This window comes from Rhynchophorus ferrugineus, unplaced genomic scaffold, assembly GCF_030347505.1.
Source record: "Rhynchophorus ferrugineus isolate W39M unplaced genomic scaffold, kcgeb_rfMv2 rfM9, whole genome shotgun sequence".
In the NCBI taxonomy this organism is placed as follows: Eukaryota; Metazoa; Arthropoda; class Insecta; order Coleoptera; family Curculionidae; genus Rhynchophorus; species Rhynchophorus ferrugineus.
This window is the reverse complement of record NW_027472588.1, coordinates 41,066,615-41,085,633: the sequence shown is the minus strand read 5'-3', so window position 1 is coordinate 41,085,633 and position 19,019 is coordinate 41,066,615. Positions and strand designations below refer to the sequence as shown.

General features: G+C 31.2%; 2 protein-coding genes and 1 non-coding gene across 9 annotated transcripts in view; 2 read left to right on the top strand and 1 right to left on the bottom strand.

Annotated features, from left to right (window-relative positions):
- The window catches only part of LOC143202998 (uncharacterized), a 44,283-nt gene extending 32,674 nt beyond the window's left edge, over positions 1-11,609 (top strand). The window contains exons 4-17 of one of the 7 annotated variants that reach the window (XM_076415069.1): positions 233-385; positions 450-598; positions 692-864; positions 918-1,062; positions 4,482-4,628; positions 6,568-6,687; positions 6,741-6,846; positions 7,657-7,812; positions 8,046-8,260; positions 8,322-8,529; positions 8,588-8,693; positions 9,517-9,652; positions 9,825-10,047; positions 10,754-11,609. In XM_076415069.1, the coding sequence (XP_076271184.1) occupies positions 233-385; positions 450-598; positions 692-864; positions 918-1,062; positions 4,482-4,628; positions 6,568-6,687; positions 6,741-6,846; positions 7,657-7,812; positions 8,046-8,260; positions 8,322-8,529; positions 8,588-8,693; positions 9,517-9,652; positions 9,825-10,047; positions 10,754-10,893 (2,177 nt within the window). In that variant the 3' untranslated portion in view covers positions 10,894-11,609. Of the gene's footprint in view, positions 1-232; positions 386-449; positions 638-691; positions 865-917; positions 1,063-4,481; positions 4,674-6,567; positions 6,688-6,740; positions 6,847-7,656; positions 7,813-8,045; positions 8,261-8,321; positions 8,530-8,587; positions 8,694-9,516; positions 9,653-9,824; positions 10,048-10,753 lie in introns of all 7 variants that reach the window. The other 6 variants (XM_076415067.1, XM_076415068.1, XM_076415066.1 and 3 more) reach the window with 6 other exon arrangements.
- The window catches only part of LOC143202999 (solute carrier family 35 member E2A), a 173,246-nt gene that overhangs the window by 93,068 nt on the left and 61,159 nt on the right, over positions 1-19,019 (bottom strand). The gene's annotated exons all lie outside the window — the stretch shown is intronic.
- On the top strand, positions 9,704-9,777 carry TRNAT-AGU (transfer RNA threonine (anticodon AGU)). Its single transcript has one exon. It is a non-coding gene; the product is annotated as a tRNA-Thr (tRNA).

Here is a 19,019-nt window from a genome sequence, read left to right as displayed (position 1 = left end):
TACAATTAGTTTTGGTCCTTTCAATAGGATTTTCATTAATACCGGTCTCAGTAACATCGGTTGATAGAATTCTGCTTCACTTGGCAACGGATTTCATAATTTTGAAGATCACTGAGTTGAATGAATGAAAGTTATTATAAAAAATCACTATATGAATCACGTTTTATCATTTTTTCCAAATTCATTAAATTCTTGTGGTAATTTAGATTAAATTACTAACTTTAACTTTCAGGCGCTATTAAATTGAACGTTGCCAAGCTTTTAGAGAAATATAAAGATGAAATCAAAACGTCCACTACCGAAAAAGCGACTACCACCGCTTCCGGTGCTGGTAGAAAGAAAGGTAACAGACGAACTAAGAAGGAAATTAAAGGAGAGGACGCCGGTATGATTATCTTGAGTCGACTGACCGGAAATAAGTGTTTGATAAAACTAACCTCGAATTGCAGGTATATCCGTGACCAGTCCGAGACCTGTCCATACCACTTCGAGAATATCGCCCAAGAACGTGGACTTCGACGTCGTTGGTGCAGCCAGCGAGAAGCAAAGATCCAGAACGCAAATCAAGAAGGGTCCTGACGGACAAGAATATGAATATGTATACTATTACTACTACTATGATGATGATGAAGATAATGTTCGTTGTATCACTGATAAGTTTTCAATTAAAATTTAATTATTGTCCTCACAGGTTACCAACGCTCACGACGGTCCAGCCAAGAACACCATCTCCAGGAACGACAAGAGTAGAGGCAAACCCACCCCCGAAGCCAACGAGGTTGTTCCGTCCAGGGGCAAGACCAGAAGCCGGCAGTTGGGAGAAGAAGATCCGGTACAGGAAGAAAGATTACCGGCTAACACCAGGTACGATTCTGTTCGTGAAAAATAAGCTCTTTAATCCTAAAGGATTTGTCAAGGTTCCCGCCAAGAAGTCGCAACTTAAACACCACTCCGTTACCCGAAGAGGAAGAGGAGGAACCGAAACCCACCCCCAGGTCCAGGGGTCGTAAAACTACCACTGAGGCCGCGGTTGAAGAAGATAACGTGTCCGACGAAACCCAGGTTGGTATAGAAGGATAATATTTGAAGAGTTTTCGACATTCTTCTTCAGTTGAGTTAGTTAAAAATGTTTATGGTCGCGATTTGGTTTTAAGGGGTATTTTAGCCTAGAAATTTGAAGAAAATCAATTTTCTTCTCATGTTCTTAAGGCTTAATACTTTAAGAATATGTTCTTAAGAGTATTTTCCGAAATTTAATTTATTTTCGGATACATAACGGCTTTAGTGACACAGCAGAACCTGAAACTACTTTTTTCGAGACGGTGGATATGATATCTCAAGTTCAATTGAAGAAAGAAAAGCAAAAAAATTTTTCGCCAAATTATGGTTTTTTTGAAAAGACTAGATTTTGATCAATAGACTTCCTAATCGTTGCTATAAAAGTGTACATTGCTAATCTATAATTATAATAGAAACAAACACTTATATAATATATATTTATATATAAGTCTTTATAAGCATAAATTAGGCATATTATAATCAAGGTCACCGCTAGGACGGCAAAGTCGGACTCCTAAAATTAGTCACTATAATATTAGTTATTATAAAGTTGGTTACTAGAAAATAAGTCACTATAAAATAAGTCATTATAAAATTAGTTACTATACAATTAATCACCGTAAAATAAGTCACTATAAAATAAGTCACTATAAAATTAGTCACTATAAAATAAGTCACTATAAAATAAGTCACTACAAAATCAGTCACTATAAAATTAATCACTATAAAATAAGTCACTATAAAATTGGTCACTATAAAATAAGTCAGTATAAAAGCAGTCACTCTAAAAACTAGTATTTTTACTATTTTTCTATCTTAAAAATTTTAAAAACCTAAATTCTGTTATATTTTCATTGCGTTAGAGGTATGTATAGAGAAGGTTCACACCAAATTTCAAATAAATCGGTTCAGTAGAACTTGAGATACCATGTCAAGCATCCAGAAAGAATTGTTTCGAGAAAAAGGTGTTTAAAGATTCGTTTCTAAATTCCGAGTCACTAAACCAGCTATATGTTATATTCGAAAATAAATGTTGAAAAATCCCGTTAAGAGCTGAAGGGCTTTGAAAATATGAAACGAAAATCGATTTATTCAAATCTCTAGACTGGAATACCCCATTAAGTAGTTTTGTTTAAAACATGTGTGACCCATATAACTCTTATAAGGAAGAACATGCATACTGTTTGACGATGGCATGTTTCAGTTAAAGAAAGCGATACTGTAATTGCATAGATTTTTCTCTCGTTTCATAAATACAATTTCGCTTTGTGCTATCATAATAAGAACAAAAGAAATTTTATGTGATTGCTTCAATATCAAGGAATACACGAATAGGAAATATATGTTGTAATTAATTATTATTAAAATAAAGGAAAGTGGATTTTAGTAGAGGGTGTACAAATGAGTTTTTTGTGTGTGTAAATTTGGTGCTTTACTCAGACAAAAAGATACAATATATGTTATGTTTTAAGATTGTTCTATGGCCTTCTTCTTCGTAAGAAGTGAAGTACTGCTAGACCATGAATCATCTAGAAAAAAAAGATGTAGTGAAGGAAAAGGAAAGATAATGGATTGTTAATTAATATATCATATCTTCAATATCTCTCAAAACTGATTGGTACACCTTACTTTTTAACATAATTTTCAAATTTTTATATACAATAGAATTATGCACAACTATATTGAAATATATTATGAAAATGTAAAATATAATGGAACTAGTTAAGTTTTAAAGCTTCAGTCATGCTATAGTTTCAGCTTCTACATACAACTAACAATTATCTATTCTTGCTGAGTATTCGACCATATGCTTTGCCAAGCACCAACAGAATCAGCAATGTTTGGTAGAAAACGTATTCTCGCCAAGTTTTATGGTTATATATGGTAGAATATATTGAATTTGTTGAATGCTTTTTTAAATATGCGAATATTTCATATTAATCATATCCATTTTGTCATACCACAGAAGAAAACGATTTCTATACTAGAGTAACCCCCCTATGCAGATTTATATAATTCACTTTTGTTTTTTACTGAATTTTAAAGTTCTGTACCCTTAAACGCCATCGATGTTATCGGGCTTATAAATCAGTTTTAAAGGATTTATAACAGATGATATTACCGCGTATTAAGTCACATTCGGTATATTTGTAATCAACTTCATACTGAAGCCTCACCCACAGGCTTTTCTTTTCAGTATGTGTCACTTCGTGAGCAAAACATTTTTTCAGCGCCTTAAAAATATTTGAATTTGTACTGAGTAAATCGTATTTGGGAGAAGTTTTACTTTTTTTAATAGGCGACTGAAAGTTATTGAATTCTGTAAGAAATTTGTTCAACAACCATGCTCCATCGATATTAACATGTGAGTACTGATGTCTGACGCTCGACTACATCTTGAAAAACCGACGAAAACATACTTGGAAGTATTAAAATGGAAGGAATTAGTACACCCGTCGTATTATCCAGACCTTACCCTTTCTGATTATTACTTGTGCCATGACCAATGGACAAAATTTAAATAAAAAAATCCTTTAAAGCTAATTTATAGGCCTACATATAAACAAATAATGTAATATAGAATAGAATATATATATATATATATATATATATATATATATATATATATATATATATATATATATATATATATATATATATATATATATATATTCTATTCTATATTACATTATTTGTCTATATTTTTGAAAACTATCTGTTAAAAAAATGTGTAGTCTATTCAAAGTTTATTTGTATATGTGTCATGGAAATTTGTGACGTCGAAACGGCACAATGTTGCCGCATCAACTCTGAGTATTAGTTCAGTTTGGCTTTGATATACAAAAAAATTCTAAGCTAAATAAAATAATTGGAAAAAAATGTTAACAAATATAATTTATTTTATTACTATAGTACATCTAAAAAGTACAGTTAATAATACAGCTACAATAGTTTATAGGTTAGAATCATAACCTCTTATCACTATTGCTTTCAAGAATATTGCATACGTCTGACAACCGGACGACTTTGACAGGCTCGTTCATTTACTTGTTTGAACTAATCAGACATCATTGTGTCTCTTTTTATCTAGAATAAAAAGGGAAGGAAAATGTTGTCTGATTCTAAAACGAATTTAGAAATTGCGGCAGGCAATACATTAAACATTTTGATGACGCATATACAAATAAACTTTGAATAGACTATGGATATCGAGGTCTATCGATATATGAATATTTAAAATTAAGTACCAAAAACTTATTTGATTATACTTTTGAAAATATGTCGAAAAATATCGATAAAAAAATCGATTAAGTGCGAAAAATTTAATTTTAAAGGTTCGTTCCACATTATATTATATATCTATATCATATCTTTGAATCTCGCACATTCCTAACTGATACTATTAATGCGTTGCCCATCAGGGATCCAGGGGACGTACAAGGGCGAACGTACGTCGCCCCTCCTTGGAGCTGGTCGACAGCGAGACGTTCAACACGCACTCCGGGGCGCAGCCCGCCCAATCGGGCGCCCCCTCCCCCAGCTTCCCCGCCCAACTGCCCGCCGGACCGGTACGTTTTTTGGGCGCCACTCCAAACGAATTCTACGATCTTCCTGTAATTGTTTTTTTGAGAGAATATGAGTCTTAAGCACCAAGTAATCTAAAACCCCCCGCCCCGCATCGTTCTCAACACATCGCCACGCACTAACTTTCTAGAAACCGAACTGCGGCTTACCGTGGTCCAAGTTAGTGAAATATGATCTTGTAGAAACAGCACCAAACCGTACTAACAACAGGCTAGGAGAATGAAATGACATTAAATATACAGATGAAAATTGTATGACTTCCACTAAAATACTGTCATATTTTTCTGAGATATAAAATCATAAAATTAGATGTTAAACTTTTGATCCATCGATTTATTTTACGTTTATTATCATGTTTGATGATGTTAAAAAGCTTTCATTTGCTTTCGTTGATTGTAGCTTAGCTTGCTGGTGATAGTAGCGACATTTATGTTTAAAAAAATTATTTATTAAACAAACTACAACATTATTACAGATTGACAAACGATTCTTAATGCTTTCAAAATTCCTACGTCAAAATTGTTTCTAGTTTGTAGTTTGCGCATGTTAGTAGTACTGCGCTCTTATAACGTCTATCAGCTGATGTCGTCGCATTAAACATCATTTGGAACTTGTGAAAATGCAGAGACAACGTTGCAAAGTCGATTCAAAGTGTTTTTGTTACGTTTGTGGACGTTATACGGTCAGTAAACATGAGAAAAATCATGCAGTGTTTTCATCTTGCTGTAGTAAACCTGACAAAACATAGATATCAAAATTCTTCTGGAACGCGTACAGCACAACACTGTATAGAAGGTCTTTTTGAAGGGAAAAAATACAGTTGAAGCAAAAACTTGGCTTGATGTCGAGTTTCTGGATACTGCCCCAGGAAAATCAACCATCAAAGATTGCTATGCTAAGTTTAGGCGTGGTAAATTGAAACTGAATGAAATAGCAGACACTCTAAAGAGATCAACTGAACGTGTACATCATATCATTCACGAATATTTGGGTATGAGAAAGCTCTGTGCAAAGTGGGTGCCGCGCGAGCTCACTTTTAATCAAAAACAACGACGAATTGATGATTCGGAGCAGTGTTTGAAAATGATGAATTGCTTCCTCATCCACCGTATTTTCTAGATGTCCTCAGATCTCAAAAGAATGCTCGCTGGGAAGAAATTTTCGTCGAATGAAGAGGCGATCGCCGAAACTGAGGCCTAATTTGAAGCAAAGGACAAATCGTACTACAAAAATGGTATCGAAAAGTTGAAGGAAAAACTAATTTTGCCAAAAAAATATGTTCTACTATGGTAGGCCGGGGACTTTCTAATTGACCTGTTATCTTTACATATTTTTAGAATTTTAGGAATTATTGAATATTAAGTTCTATAAATAATGGATTGATATTTAAATATATAGAACCTATTAATTGTTAACCAACCCTATTGATATTCGAATATATTCATATCTTAAATATCGCATATCAATTATTATGCTAGTTGCATACCATTTGATGTGGGAGTGGTGAAATTGTTTAGCATCTAATAGAGATTAGCATAAATATATTTTCCTTCATAGCGTAATGCTCCACACCCTGGCCTAGCTTGAAACATTTAAAATATGGCGCAAATCAAAATATACAGTCGATTTAGTGGAAATGCCATTACCCATATTGCCCGAGCTCATGTTCAAAAACAAACTTATTCTCTCAAAATTCACAAACACATCTTTTCTAACTTCTTTCCTCTCTCGCACTGTTCTCTTCTTGCCCCTTATTCTTTTCTACTTCTTGGCTTTCTTTGCTTTCTACATATCAACTATCCTCTTTTCACTGCCCTCTATTTGGTTGAAGATGTATCTCTTTCCGTGCCTAGTGTTGTCCAACCGAAGACATACACTTCGACCACATCGAGAACATAGTTTATGGTAAATGTTGCCTTGCAGGAAGAACCCGAGGATAAGGATGTCGCTCGTGAACCGGCCCCAGTAGCCGAAGATACCGACGAAACCGCTAAACCATCGCAAGAAGCTGAATCGACCACATCGATGGCTGGCATGGAGAAAGTAAAGAGTATGAACGATGAATATTAAGCAGATAATTAACGGGGTATTTTTAGGTGGCGCTAGATTTGTATGCTATTTCTCAAGGAACCCAGAAATTGTTTGGTGAAGAGGGCGCTGACGTCAGCACGGAAGATGATAAACCGACCGAAGAAACTGAAGGTATTTTTGATGACATTAACAATTTAAGAGGTTGTTCAATATATTTTGTGTTTGATAAGAAATGCGAGTGCGATCTGTCGTTTCTCGTGATCGGCGTTGCCAAATCGTGGGGAATTTCCTAATCTGTGGGGAATCTTAATGCTGATTGGAGATTTATTGGTGGAAATGCGAGGTGCTTGACGTTTAATCATAAACAAAATATCGATGGTCCGAAACGGAAAATTTCTATATATATATATATATATATATATATATATATATATATATATTGTATTTATTGTATTTGAGTACTATAAAATAGCCTTGAACTATTGGGTAATTTTATAAATTGACAACCCTCTTTATCATAATTTTCACAAAATCTTGCGTTACAAATATCATATGAAGACAATGTTAATATAATATTAATCTTGTTAATTCCTTCTTTATTACTTGTACAATATTATTAATGAACAATACAAGGGAACCCTGTAATACTCCTTATGTTGCAAGAAGTGATCCTACTGAATATAACTTAACAATTAGCAAATTGAAAATTAAATTATCGCAACAACCACTCAGGTCTCTGACTTTTGAGAAAAAAACCTGTGTACAAAATAATTTCAAAACGACGAAAGAAAGAAGTAATAGCAACCATTGAAGACTATTTCGACACTTTTATTTAAGTTCAGGAAATTATATTGGATCTTTGAATAAAATCTCGTACGATTATTCTTATCAAAAGACCAAACTTATTGAACACCTAATAAAATAACATAGAGTAAACTAAGAATTTTAGTCCAACGAATTAAAACAAATGTTTGATTGCAGTTACTACATACGAGTCCTCATCCACTGAAGAAATCGAAACCACCACTCCAACAACTACGACTACAACTACCACCACCACAACTACAACAACCCCCGCCCCTACTACCACCACCACTACCACAACTACCACTACAACTACCGAAGCACCCACTAAAGGTATTATTGTCATTGTCATTGTTTCTGCATCATTTATTTTGGTACGACTGATAGAAAAGTTGAGCAGCCTTGCTTTGGAATAACTCAGTTTCTTGCTGTAAATGATATTTGGTTACTTGATAGATCATATCACACCAAGGATTAATTAACTTTTAATTAGTTTGTCATTCAAATGCATTATAGCAACTGTACAACATTTCATCAATGATTATATTTTTTACGTTCGTTTATAGCTAGTAGATTCGGAGGTAGACGTACACCATTGTCCGGCCGAAAATCACTATCCAGCACCACCACCACCGAGGCATCGGCCGCTGCCCCAGCTGAAAAACCAAAGAAATTCGGCAGACCCTCTTTCGGAGGTCGTCGCACATCGAAACCGACCCCAGCTCCGGCCGTAGAGGAGGACTCCCATAAAGAGGAAAGCAAGCCGGTCAGTCAAAGCAAAGTAAGCGATAACGAGTTTAAAATCTAATAACAGCTACTGATGTTGACCGGTGATTTATCAGCCTCCGGCGCGTGGAAGGTTCGGCGCTTCCAGGACTAGATCTCGTCCTACACCAGCTGCAGCCGCCCCCGAAGAGAAGAAAGAGGAATCTAGCACCGCCGCATCGTCGACTACCAGCCATCACAGACCTTCATTACCCCGAGCTAGACCGTCGTTCAACTCCTTGAAGGGTAGAGGAAGAACTACCACTGCCGCCCCCGAAGTAGAAGGTTGTTTTTTTTTTCATTTCAAATTTATTCGAGTATAACTTAAGCATACATTTTACAGAAGACGCCGATTCTGATTCTCAAGCCAGCTCTTCAGAGCCCGTTAGCAGCACTACTGCCCGTCCACGCAGAATCCCTGGAGCAACCGCTAATATTAAACCTCTAAGGTAGGTTATCGATGTCTTTGTCTCGCGAAATTATTGTTAAAATTTTTTACAAATATATTATTTTCACACAGTGCAAAATACTTTATCAAATATCATATATATATATATATATATATATATATATATATATATATATATATATATATATATATATATATATATATATATATATATATATATATATATATATATATATATAATTACTCATCATATCATATATAAATATAAATATATTATTTTCAAACAGTGTAAAATACTTTATCAAATATCATATATATATATATATATATATATATATATATATATATATATATATATATATATATATATATATGTATATATATATATATATATATATATATATATATATATATATATATATATATATATATATATATATATATATACATATATATATATATATATATATATATATATAATTACTCATCATATCATATATAAATATAAATATATTATTTTCAAACAGTGTAAAATACTTTATCAAATATCATATATATATATATATATATATATATATATATATATATATATATATATATATATATATATATATATATATATATATATATATATAATTACTCATCATATCATATATAAATATAAATATATTATTTTCAAACAGTGTAAAATACTTTATCAAATATCATATATATATATATATATATATATATATATATATATATATATATATATATATATATATATATGTATATATATATATATATATATATATATATATATATATATATATATATATATATATATATATATAATTACTCATCATATCATATATTTTTACTAGACCTGGACCAAGGATCAACATCGGAGGAAGACGCGGACAAACTACCACTACCACCACTACCGAAGCTCCCGCAGCTGAAGAGCCCAGCGACTCTGAGAGCGAGGAAGAAACTCACGACAAAGCAGCCAGCGAAAAGGTGAGAGTTTAGGTTTTATTTTTGAGACTAGCGAGAATTCCTGCGTACAACGGCGCCGTGGCTTAGTTGGTTAAAGCGCCTGTCTAGTAAACAGGAGATCGTGAGTTCGAATCTCGCCGGGGCCTAGGTACTTTTTTATATTAAACGATTATTAATAATATGTCTGTTACAGGACGAAGCACCTGCACCACCACCGGCTGAAAGCAGCCCCATAAATCGTCTCCGAAACAAAAACCGTTTGAATATACAACCAAAATCTAAATCGACCCCTACAGCCAGCGCCAGCGCTCAAGTGCAAGTTCGTAGGGTTAATCCTCTGCTGGCTAGAAGGAGACCAGGTGCCACCACTGAGGCCCCTTCAAGTGAAGCTCCTTCCAGCGAAGCTCCCGAAGAAGGTATGATACCATAATAGATATGATGACTAATCAACAATTAAAGCAAGTAAGAAGGCCAAAAAATCCAATAAAATATACGTTTGTCGATTTATAATCACTAATTATTATTACTTTCAATTCGGTGTAAAATTCTTTATAATCATTGTAATATTCACTAACCTTTGATTATTTGAGAGGAAATAACAGCATAAAATGTAAAAATGGCAAAAAATCGAAAATTTTCTAAATACGTGTTTGGAAAAAATATGGAAAAAGGGACAAAATTTCTAGGACATAGAGAGAAAGGCAGGCAATGCAAAAATTGGTTATAGTCATTCCAATAGAACAGCCAATGCACGGCATCAAAATTCATAATGCAACGTTGCGGCACTACATTTAAATTTTCTTTTATTTTGATTCCGACTACAAAATACTAACGCAAATAAAATAACATTAACAATAATATTAACTTAAACAATCATATTCACCTCAGAAAATAACATATTCACAAATAAATTAAGATATTCCTACATAAACCTGTTGGATCCCACCTGCATTATTTTGTTGCGAACTATTCAAACAAACAATTTGTTAAGAGCTCTTGTGGACGTACTATCGCACCGAGCGAGTCCCACGACACTTACGACCTTTAAAATTCAAATATTAATTCGTAAAATAAACAGTATTTCGGAACGTTTCATGACATGATTGTTTTTTCTCCGCACAGAAGAAGAACCCGAATCGGCGGAAACCGAAGCTGCCCCAAGCTCGAGCACCACAACGGAGGAGCCGAAGGGCCTGAGCAGACTCCTGGCCGGCAGACGGCGCCTGGGTGCCCGAGTACCCGGTACCCTCAACCACAAGTAGATCAAAAGGCTGAGCGTTCAAACATATCAAACGAGACCGGTGGCCCGTAGCGCGGACGCCCCCATCAAAAACAAAAAACCGGGTATTGTATCAGCATAAACCAATCCAAATCGGCAAACATATTCTTCTTCATACACTTACTCGTCCCGAGCAATGAATCGAGTAGTTTTTATTTAAAATACAGAGCTGTGACTTACGTTATAAACGTCTTTATAGCAAATTTGTTTCTATTCTAAACGCGCGCGTTGTGTTTTAGGTTGTCGAAATTTCTTTTTGTACATATATATATCTAATACTCTATTTTTTTTACTCTTCTTCAACATGCTTTTATGAATTTGGCGGTGGGGAATACACCCCCCTGTTTTTTTAAACAAGAACATTCAACATTCCTTACGATAAGTACTTAAGTTATGAACAGTTTCCACTCTACGATTATGGAATAAATTTACTAGATAATATTAAACAATAAATAAGGTTTAAGTTTTCGCAGGCCTGACGTAGTGCCAATATCCAATATTAGGGTAATTTAATCGATTTATGTATCCGGATGTAACCATTTAATTGCATTCACTATATCAATACTCAGTTATATGTATTACTTCCTCTAAATTGTACTGTGTATTTTTCTATGTAATTTATTATATTTTAGGAACAATGATTTGTTATATTCTATCTTGTATGTTGTAAATAATAATAAAATAAGGTCAAGAAATAAACCTGCCTGTGGTTTTATTCTATGTCTCATTTCCTTCTGGCCCAAAAGAAAGTGTATTAATTATATTAGTAAGCCAAATTTCAAAAAAATATACAGTGACAGTACTAATTACAGTGACAATTTTTAAACGATGTGAATAAGTGGATAATTCCTTTTTTAACCGAGTTCAGAATATATATATTCTGAACTGGGATTCTGATTCTGAGTTCAAAAAGTTGTATAAAATTGATTATACCACCTTTTGATTGAGCGTAAAATTCTTTATAATCCCTGTAATTTCCATTGTCCTGCCGTTTGGGAGAAAATGACAACAAAAAAAATGTGAAAATGGAAAAAAATCGATAATTTTCATGACTATATGTATAGAAAAAGCGGTAAAAATTTGTATCTCTGGAATAGAAACATTGAAAATGGCAACAAATCGCAAATTTTCCGACCAATTGCATGGAAAATCTGCGATATTTTAAAATTCTCGGAAAAAAATAATAACTCTTAAAATACAAGTATTTTGTAATGAAAGAAACGAAAATCCATGTTAAATTGCTTGTAAAGTGACGGTTTCAAAGATATGTAACAAAAACCGAGATATATCAGTTTATTGAAAATACACTTTTTATAATATATCTTAGAAACTAAACATTTTACACAATTTATTATATCACCATTCGATTCAGCGTAAAATTCTTTATAAACCCAGTAATTTATATTAACCTGAGATTGTTTTAACAAAAACGGGAACAAAAACATTGAAAATGGCAAAAAATCGCAAATTTTCCGACCATTTGCATGGAAAAATTGCCATATTTTTAAATTTTCGGAAAAAAATAAAACTCTCAAAATACAAGTATTTTGTAATGAAAGAAACGAAAATCCATGTTAAATTGCTTGTAAAGTGACGGTTTCAAAGATATGTAACAAAAACCGAGATCCATCAGTTTTTTGAAAATACACTTTTTATAATATATCTTAGAAACTAAACATTGTACACAATTTATTATACCACCATTCGATTCAGCGTAAAATTCTTTATAAACCTAGTAATTTATATTAACCTGAGATTGTTTTAACAGAAATGGGAACAAAAACATTGAAAATGGCAAAAAATCGCAAATTTTCCGACCATTTGCATGGAAAAATTGCCATATTTTTAAATTTTCGGAAAAAAATAAAACTCTCAAAATACAAGTATTTTGTAATGAAAGAAACGAAAATCCATGTTAAATTGCTTGTAAAGTGACGGTTTCAAAGATATGTAACAAAAACCGAGATCCATCAGTTTTTTGAAAACACACTTTTTATAATATATCTTAGAAACTAAACATTGTACACAATTTATTATACCACCATTCGATTCAGCGTAAAATTCTTTATAAACCCAGTAATTTATAATAACCTGAGATTGTTTTAACAGAAACGGGAACAAAAACATTGAAAATGGCAAAAAATCGCAAATTTTCCGACCATTTGCATGGAAAATCTGCGATATTTTAAAATTCTCGGAAAAAAATAATAACTCTTAAAATACAAGTATTTTGTAATGAAAGAAACGAAAATCCATGTTAAATTGCTTGTAAAGTGACGGTTTCAAAGATATGTAACAAAAACCGAGATATATCAGTTTATTCAAAATACACTTTTTATAATATATCTTAGAAACTAAACATTTTACACAATTTATTATATCACCATTCGATTCAGCGTAAAATTCTTTATAAACCCAGTAATTTATATTAACCTGAGATTGTTTTAACAGGAATGGGAACAAAAACATTGAAAATGGCAAAAAATCGCAAATTTTCCGACCATTTGAATGGAAAAATTGCCATATTTTTAAATTTTCGGAAAAAAATAAAACTCTCAAAATACAAGTATTTTGTAATGAAAGAAACGAAAATCCATGTTAAATTGCTTGTAAAGTGACGGTTTCAAAGATATGTAACAAAAACCGAGATCCATCAGTTTTTTGAAAATACACTTTTTATAATATATCTTAGAAACTAAACATTGTACACAATTTATTATACCACCATTCGATTCAGCGTAAAATTCTTTATAAACCCAGTAATTTATATTAACCTGAGATTGTTTTAACAGAAATGGGAACAAAAACATTGAAAATGGCAAAAAATCGCAAATTTTCCGACCATTTGCATGGAAAAATTGCCATATTTTTAAATTTTCGGAAAAAAATAAAACTCTCAAAATACAAGTATTTTGTAATGAAAGAAACGAAAATCCATGTTAAATTGCTTGTAAAGTGACGGTTTCAAAGATATGTAACAAAAACCGAGATCCATCAGTTTTTTGAAAACACACTTTTTATAATATATCTTAGAAACTAAACATTGTACACAATTTATTATACCACCATTCGATTCAGCGTAAAATTCTTTATAAACCCAGTAATTTATAATAACCTGAGATTGTTTTAACAGAAACGGGAACAAAAACATTGAAAATGGCAAAAAATCGCAAATTTTCCGACCATTTGCATGGAAAATCTGCGATATTTTAAAATTCTCGGAAAAAAATAATAACTCTTAAAATACAAGTATTTTGTAATGAAAGAAACGAAAATCCATGTTAAATTGCTTGTAAAGTGACGGTTTCAAAGATATGTAACAAAAACCGAGATATATCAGTTTATTGAAAATACACTTTTTATAATATATCTTAGAAACTAAACATTTTACACAATTTATTATATCACCATTCGATTCAGCGTAAAATTCTTTATAAACCCAGTAATTTATATTAACCTGAGATTGTTTTAACAGGAATGGGAACAAAAACATTGAAAATGGCAAAAAATCGCAAATTTTCCGACCATTTGAATGGAAAAATTGCCATATTTTTAAATTTTCGGAAAAAAATAAAACTCTCAAAATACAAGTATTTTGTAATGAAAGAAACGAAAATCCATGTTAAATTGCTTGTAAAGTGACGGTTTCAAAGATATGTAACAAAAACCGAGATCCATCAGTTTTTTGAAAACACACTTTTTATAATATATCTTAGAAACTAAACATTGTACACAATTTATTATACCACCATTCGATTCAGCGTAAAATTCTTTATAAACCCAGTAATTTATAATAACCTGAGATTGTTTTAACAGAAACGGGAACAAAAACATTGAAAATGGCAAAAAATCGCAAATTTTCCGACCATTTGCATGGAAAAATTGCCATATTTTTAAATTTTCGGAAAAAAATAAAACTCTCAAAATACAAATATTTTGTAATGAAAGAAACGAAAATCCATGTTAAATTGCTTGTAAAGTGACGGTTTCAAAGATATGTAACAAAAACCGAGATCCATCAGTTTTTTGAAAATACACTTTTTATAATATATCTTAGAAACTAAACATTGTACACAATTTATTATACCACCATTCGATTCAGCGTAAAATTCTTTATAAACCCAGTAATTTATAATAACCTGAGATTGTTTTAACAGAAACGGGAACAAAAACATTGAAAATGGCAAAAAATCGCAAATTTTCCGACCATTTGCATGGAAAAATTGCCATATTTTTAAATTTTCGGAAAAAAATAAAACTCTCAAAATACAAGTATTTTGTAATGAAAGAAACGAAAATCCATGTTAAATTGCTTGTAAAGTGACGGTTTCAAAGATATGTAACAAAAACCGAGATCCATCAGTTTTTTGAAAATACACTTTTTATAATATATCTTAGAAACTAAACATTGTACACAATTTATTATACCACCATTCGATTCAGCGTAAAATTCTTTATAAACCCAGTAATTTATATTAACCTGAGATTGTTTTAACAGAAATGGGAACAAAAACATTGAAAATGGCAAAAAATCGCAAATTTTCCGACCATTTGCATGGAAAAATTGCCATATTTTTAAATTTTCGGAAAAAAATAAAACTCTCAAAATACAAGTATTTTGTAATGAAAGAAACGAAAATCCATGTTAAATTGCTTGTAAAGTGACGGTTTCAAAGATATGTAACAAAAACCGAGATCCATCAGTTTTTTGAAAATACACTTTTTATAATATATCTTAGAAACTAAACATTGTACACAATTTATTATACCACCATTCGATTCAGCGTAAAATTCTTTATAAACCCAGTAATTTATATTACCCTGAGATTGTTTTAACAGAAATGGGAACAAAAACATTGAAAATGGCAAAAATTGCAAATTTTCCGACCATTTGCATGGAAAAATTGCCATATTTTTAAATTTTCGGAAAAAAATAAAACTCTCAAAATACAAGTATTTTGTAATGAAAGAAACGAAAATCCATGTTAAATTGCTTGTAAAGTGACGGTTTCAAAGATATGTAACAAAAACCGAGATCCATCAGTTTTTTGAAAATACACTTTTTATAATATATCTTAGAAACTAAACATTGTACACAATTTATTATACCACCATTCGATTCAGCGTAAAATTCTTTATAAACCCAGTAATTTATATTAACCTGAGATTGTTTTAACAGAAATGGGAACAAAAACATTGAAAATGGCAAAAAATTGCAAATTTTCCGACCATTTGCATGAAAAAATTGCCATATTTTTAAATTTTCGGAAAAAAATAAAACTCTCAAAATACAAGTATTTTGTAATGAAAGAAACGAAAATCCATGTTAAATTGCTTGTAAAGTGACGGTTTCAAAGATATGTAACAAAAACCGAGATCCATCAGTTTTTTGAAAATACACTTTTTATAATATATCTTAGAAACTAAACATTGTACACAATTTATTATACCACCATTCGATTCAGCGTAAAATTCTTTATAAACCCAGTAATTTATATTAACCTGAGATTGTTTTAACAGAAATGGGAACAAAAACATTGAAAATGGCAAAAAATCGCAAATTTTCCGACCATTTGCATGGAAAAATTGCCATATTTTTAAATTTTCGGAAAAAAATAAAACTCTCAAAATACAAGTATTTTGTAATGAAAGAAACGAAAATCCATGTTAAATTGCTTGTAAAGTGACGGTTTCAAAGATATGTAACAAAAACCGAGATCCATCAGTTTTTTGAAAATACACTTTTTATAATATATCTTAGAAACTAAACATTGTACACAATTTATTATACCACCATTCGATTCAGCGTAAAATTCTTTATAAACCCAGTAATTTATATTAACCTGAGATTGTTTTAACAGAAATGGGAACAAAAACATTGAAAATGGCAAAAAATTGCAAATTTTCCGACCATTTGCATGGAAAAATTGCCATATTTTTAAATTTTCGGAAAAAAATAAAACTCTCAAAATACAAGTATTTTGTAATGAAAGAAACGAAAATCCGTGTTAAATTGCTTGTAAAGTGACGGTTTCAAAGATATGTAACAAAAACCGAGATCCATCAGTTTTTTGAAAATACACTTTTTATAATATATCTTAGAAACTAAACATTGTACACAATTTATTATACCACCATTCGATTCAGCGTAAAATTCTTTATAAACCCAGTAATTTATATTAACCTGAGATTGTTTTAACAGAAATGGGAACAAAAACATTGAAAATGGCAAAAAATCGCAAATTTTCCGACCATTTGCATGGAAAAATTGCCATATTTTTAAATTTTCGGAAAAAAATAAAACTCTCAAAATACAAGTATTTTGTAATGAAAGAAACGAAAATCCATGTTAAATTGCTTGTAAAGTGACGGTTTCAAAGATATGTAACAAAAACCGAGATCCATCAGTTTTTTGAAAATACACTTTTTATAATATATCTTAGAAACTAAACATTGTACACAATTTATTATACCACCATTCGATTCAGCGTAAAATTCTTTATAAACCCAGTAATTTATATTAACCTGAGATTGTTTTAACAGAAATGGGAACAAAAACATTGAAAATGGCAAAAAATTGCAAATTTTCCGACCATTTGCATGGAAAAATTGCCATATTTTTAAATTTTCGGAAAAAAATAAAACTCTCAAAATACAAGTATTTTGTCCATCGATCGATGGACGAAACGAAAGAAACGAAAATCCATGTTAAATTGCTTGTAAAGTGACGGTTTCAAAGATATGTAACAAAAACCGAGATCCATCAGTTTTTTGAAAATACACTTTTTATAATATATCTTAGAAACTAAACATTGTACACAATTTATTATACCATAATTCGATTCAGCGTAAAATTCTTTATAAACCCAGTAATTTATATTAACCTGAGATTGTTTTAACAGAAATGGGAACAAAAACATTGAAAATGGCAAAAAATCGCAAATTTTCCGACCATTTGCATGGAAAAATTGCCATATTTTTAAATTTTCGGAAAAAAATAAAACTCTCAAAATACAAGTATTTTGTAATGAAAGAAACAAAAATCCATGTTAAATTGCTTGTAAAGTGACGGTTTCAAAGATATGTAACAAAAACCGAGATCCATCAGTTTTTTGAAAATACACTTTTTATAATATATCTTAGAAAGTAAACATTGTACACAATTTATTATACCACCATTTGATTCAGCGTAAAATTCTTTATAAACCCAGTAATTTATATTAACCTGAGATTGTTTTAACAGAAATGGGAACAAAAACATTGAAAATGGCAAAAAATTGCAAATTTTCCGACCATTTGCATGGAAAAATTGCCATATTTTTAAATTTTCGGAAAAAAATAAAACTCTCAAAATACAAGTATTTTGTAATGAAAGAAACGAAAATCCATGTTAAATTGCTTGTAAAGTGACGGTTTCAAAGATATGTAACAAAAACCGAGATCCATCAGTTTTTTGAAAATACACTTTTTATAATATATCTTAGAAACTAAACATTGTACACAATTTATTATACCACCATTCGATTCAGCGTAAAATTCTTTATAAACCCAGTAATTTATATTAACCTGAGATTGTTTTAACAGAAATGGGAACAAAAACATTGAAAATGGCAAAAAATCGCAAATTTTCCGACCATTTGCATGGAAAAATTGCCATATTTTTAAATTTTCGGAAAAAAATAAAACTCTCAAAATACAAGTATTTTGTAATGAAAGAAACGAAAATCCATGTTAAATTGCTTGTAAAGTGACGGTTTCAAAGATATGTAACAAAAACCGAGATCCATCAGTTTTTTGAAAATACACTTTTTATAATATATCTTAGAAACTAAACATTGTACACAATTTATTATACCACCATTCGATTCAGCGTAAAATTCTTTATAAACCCAGTAATTTATATTAACCTGAGATTGTTTTAACAGAAATGGGAACAAAAACATTGAAAATGGCAAAAAATCGCAAATTTTCCGACCATTTGCATGGAAAAATTGCCATATTTTTAAATTTTCGGAAAAAAATAAAACTCTCAAAATACAAGTATTTTGTAATGAAAGAAACGAAAATCCATGTTAAATTGCTTGTAAAGTGACGGTTTCAAAGATATGT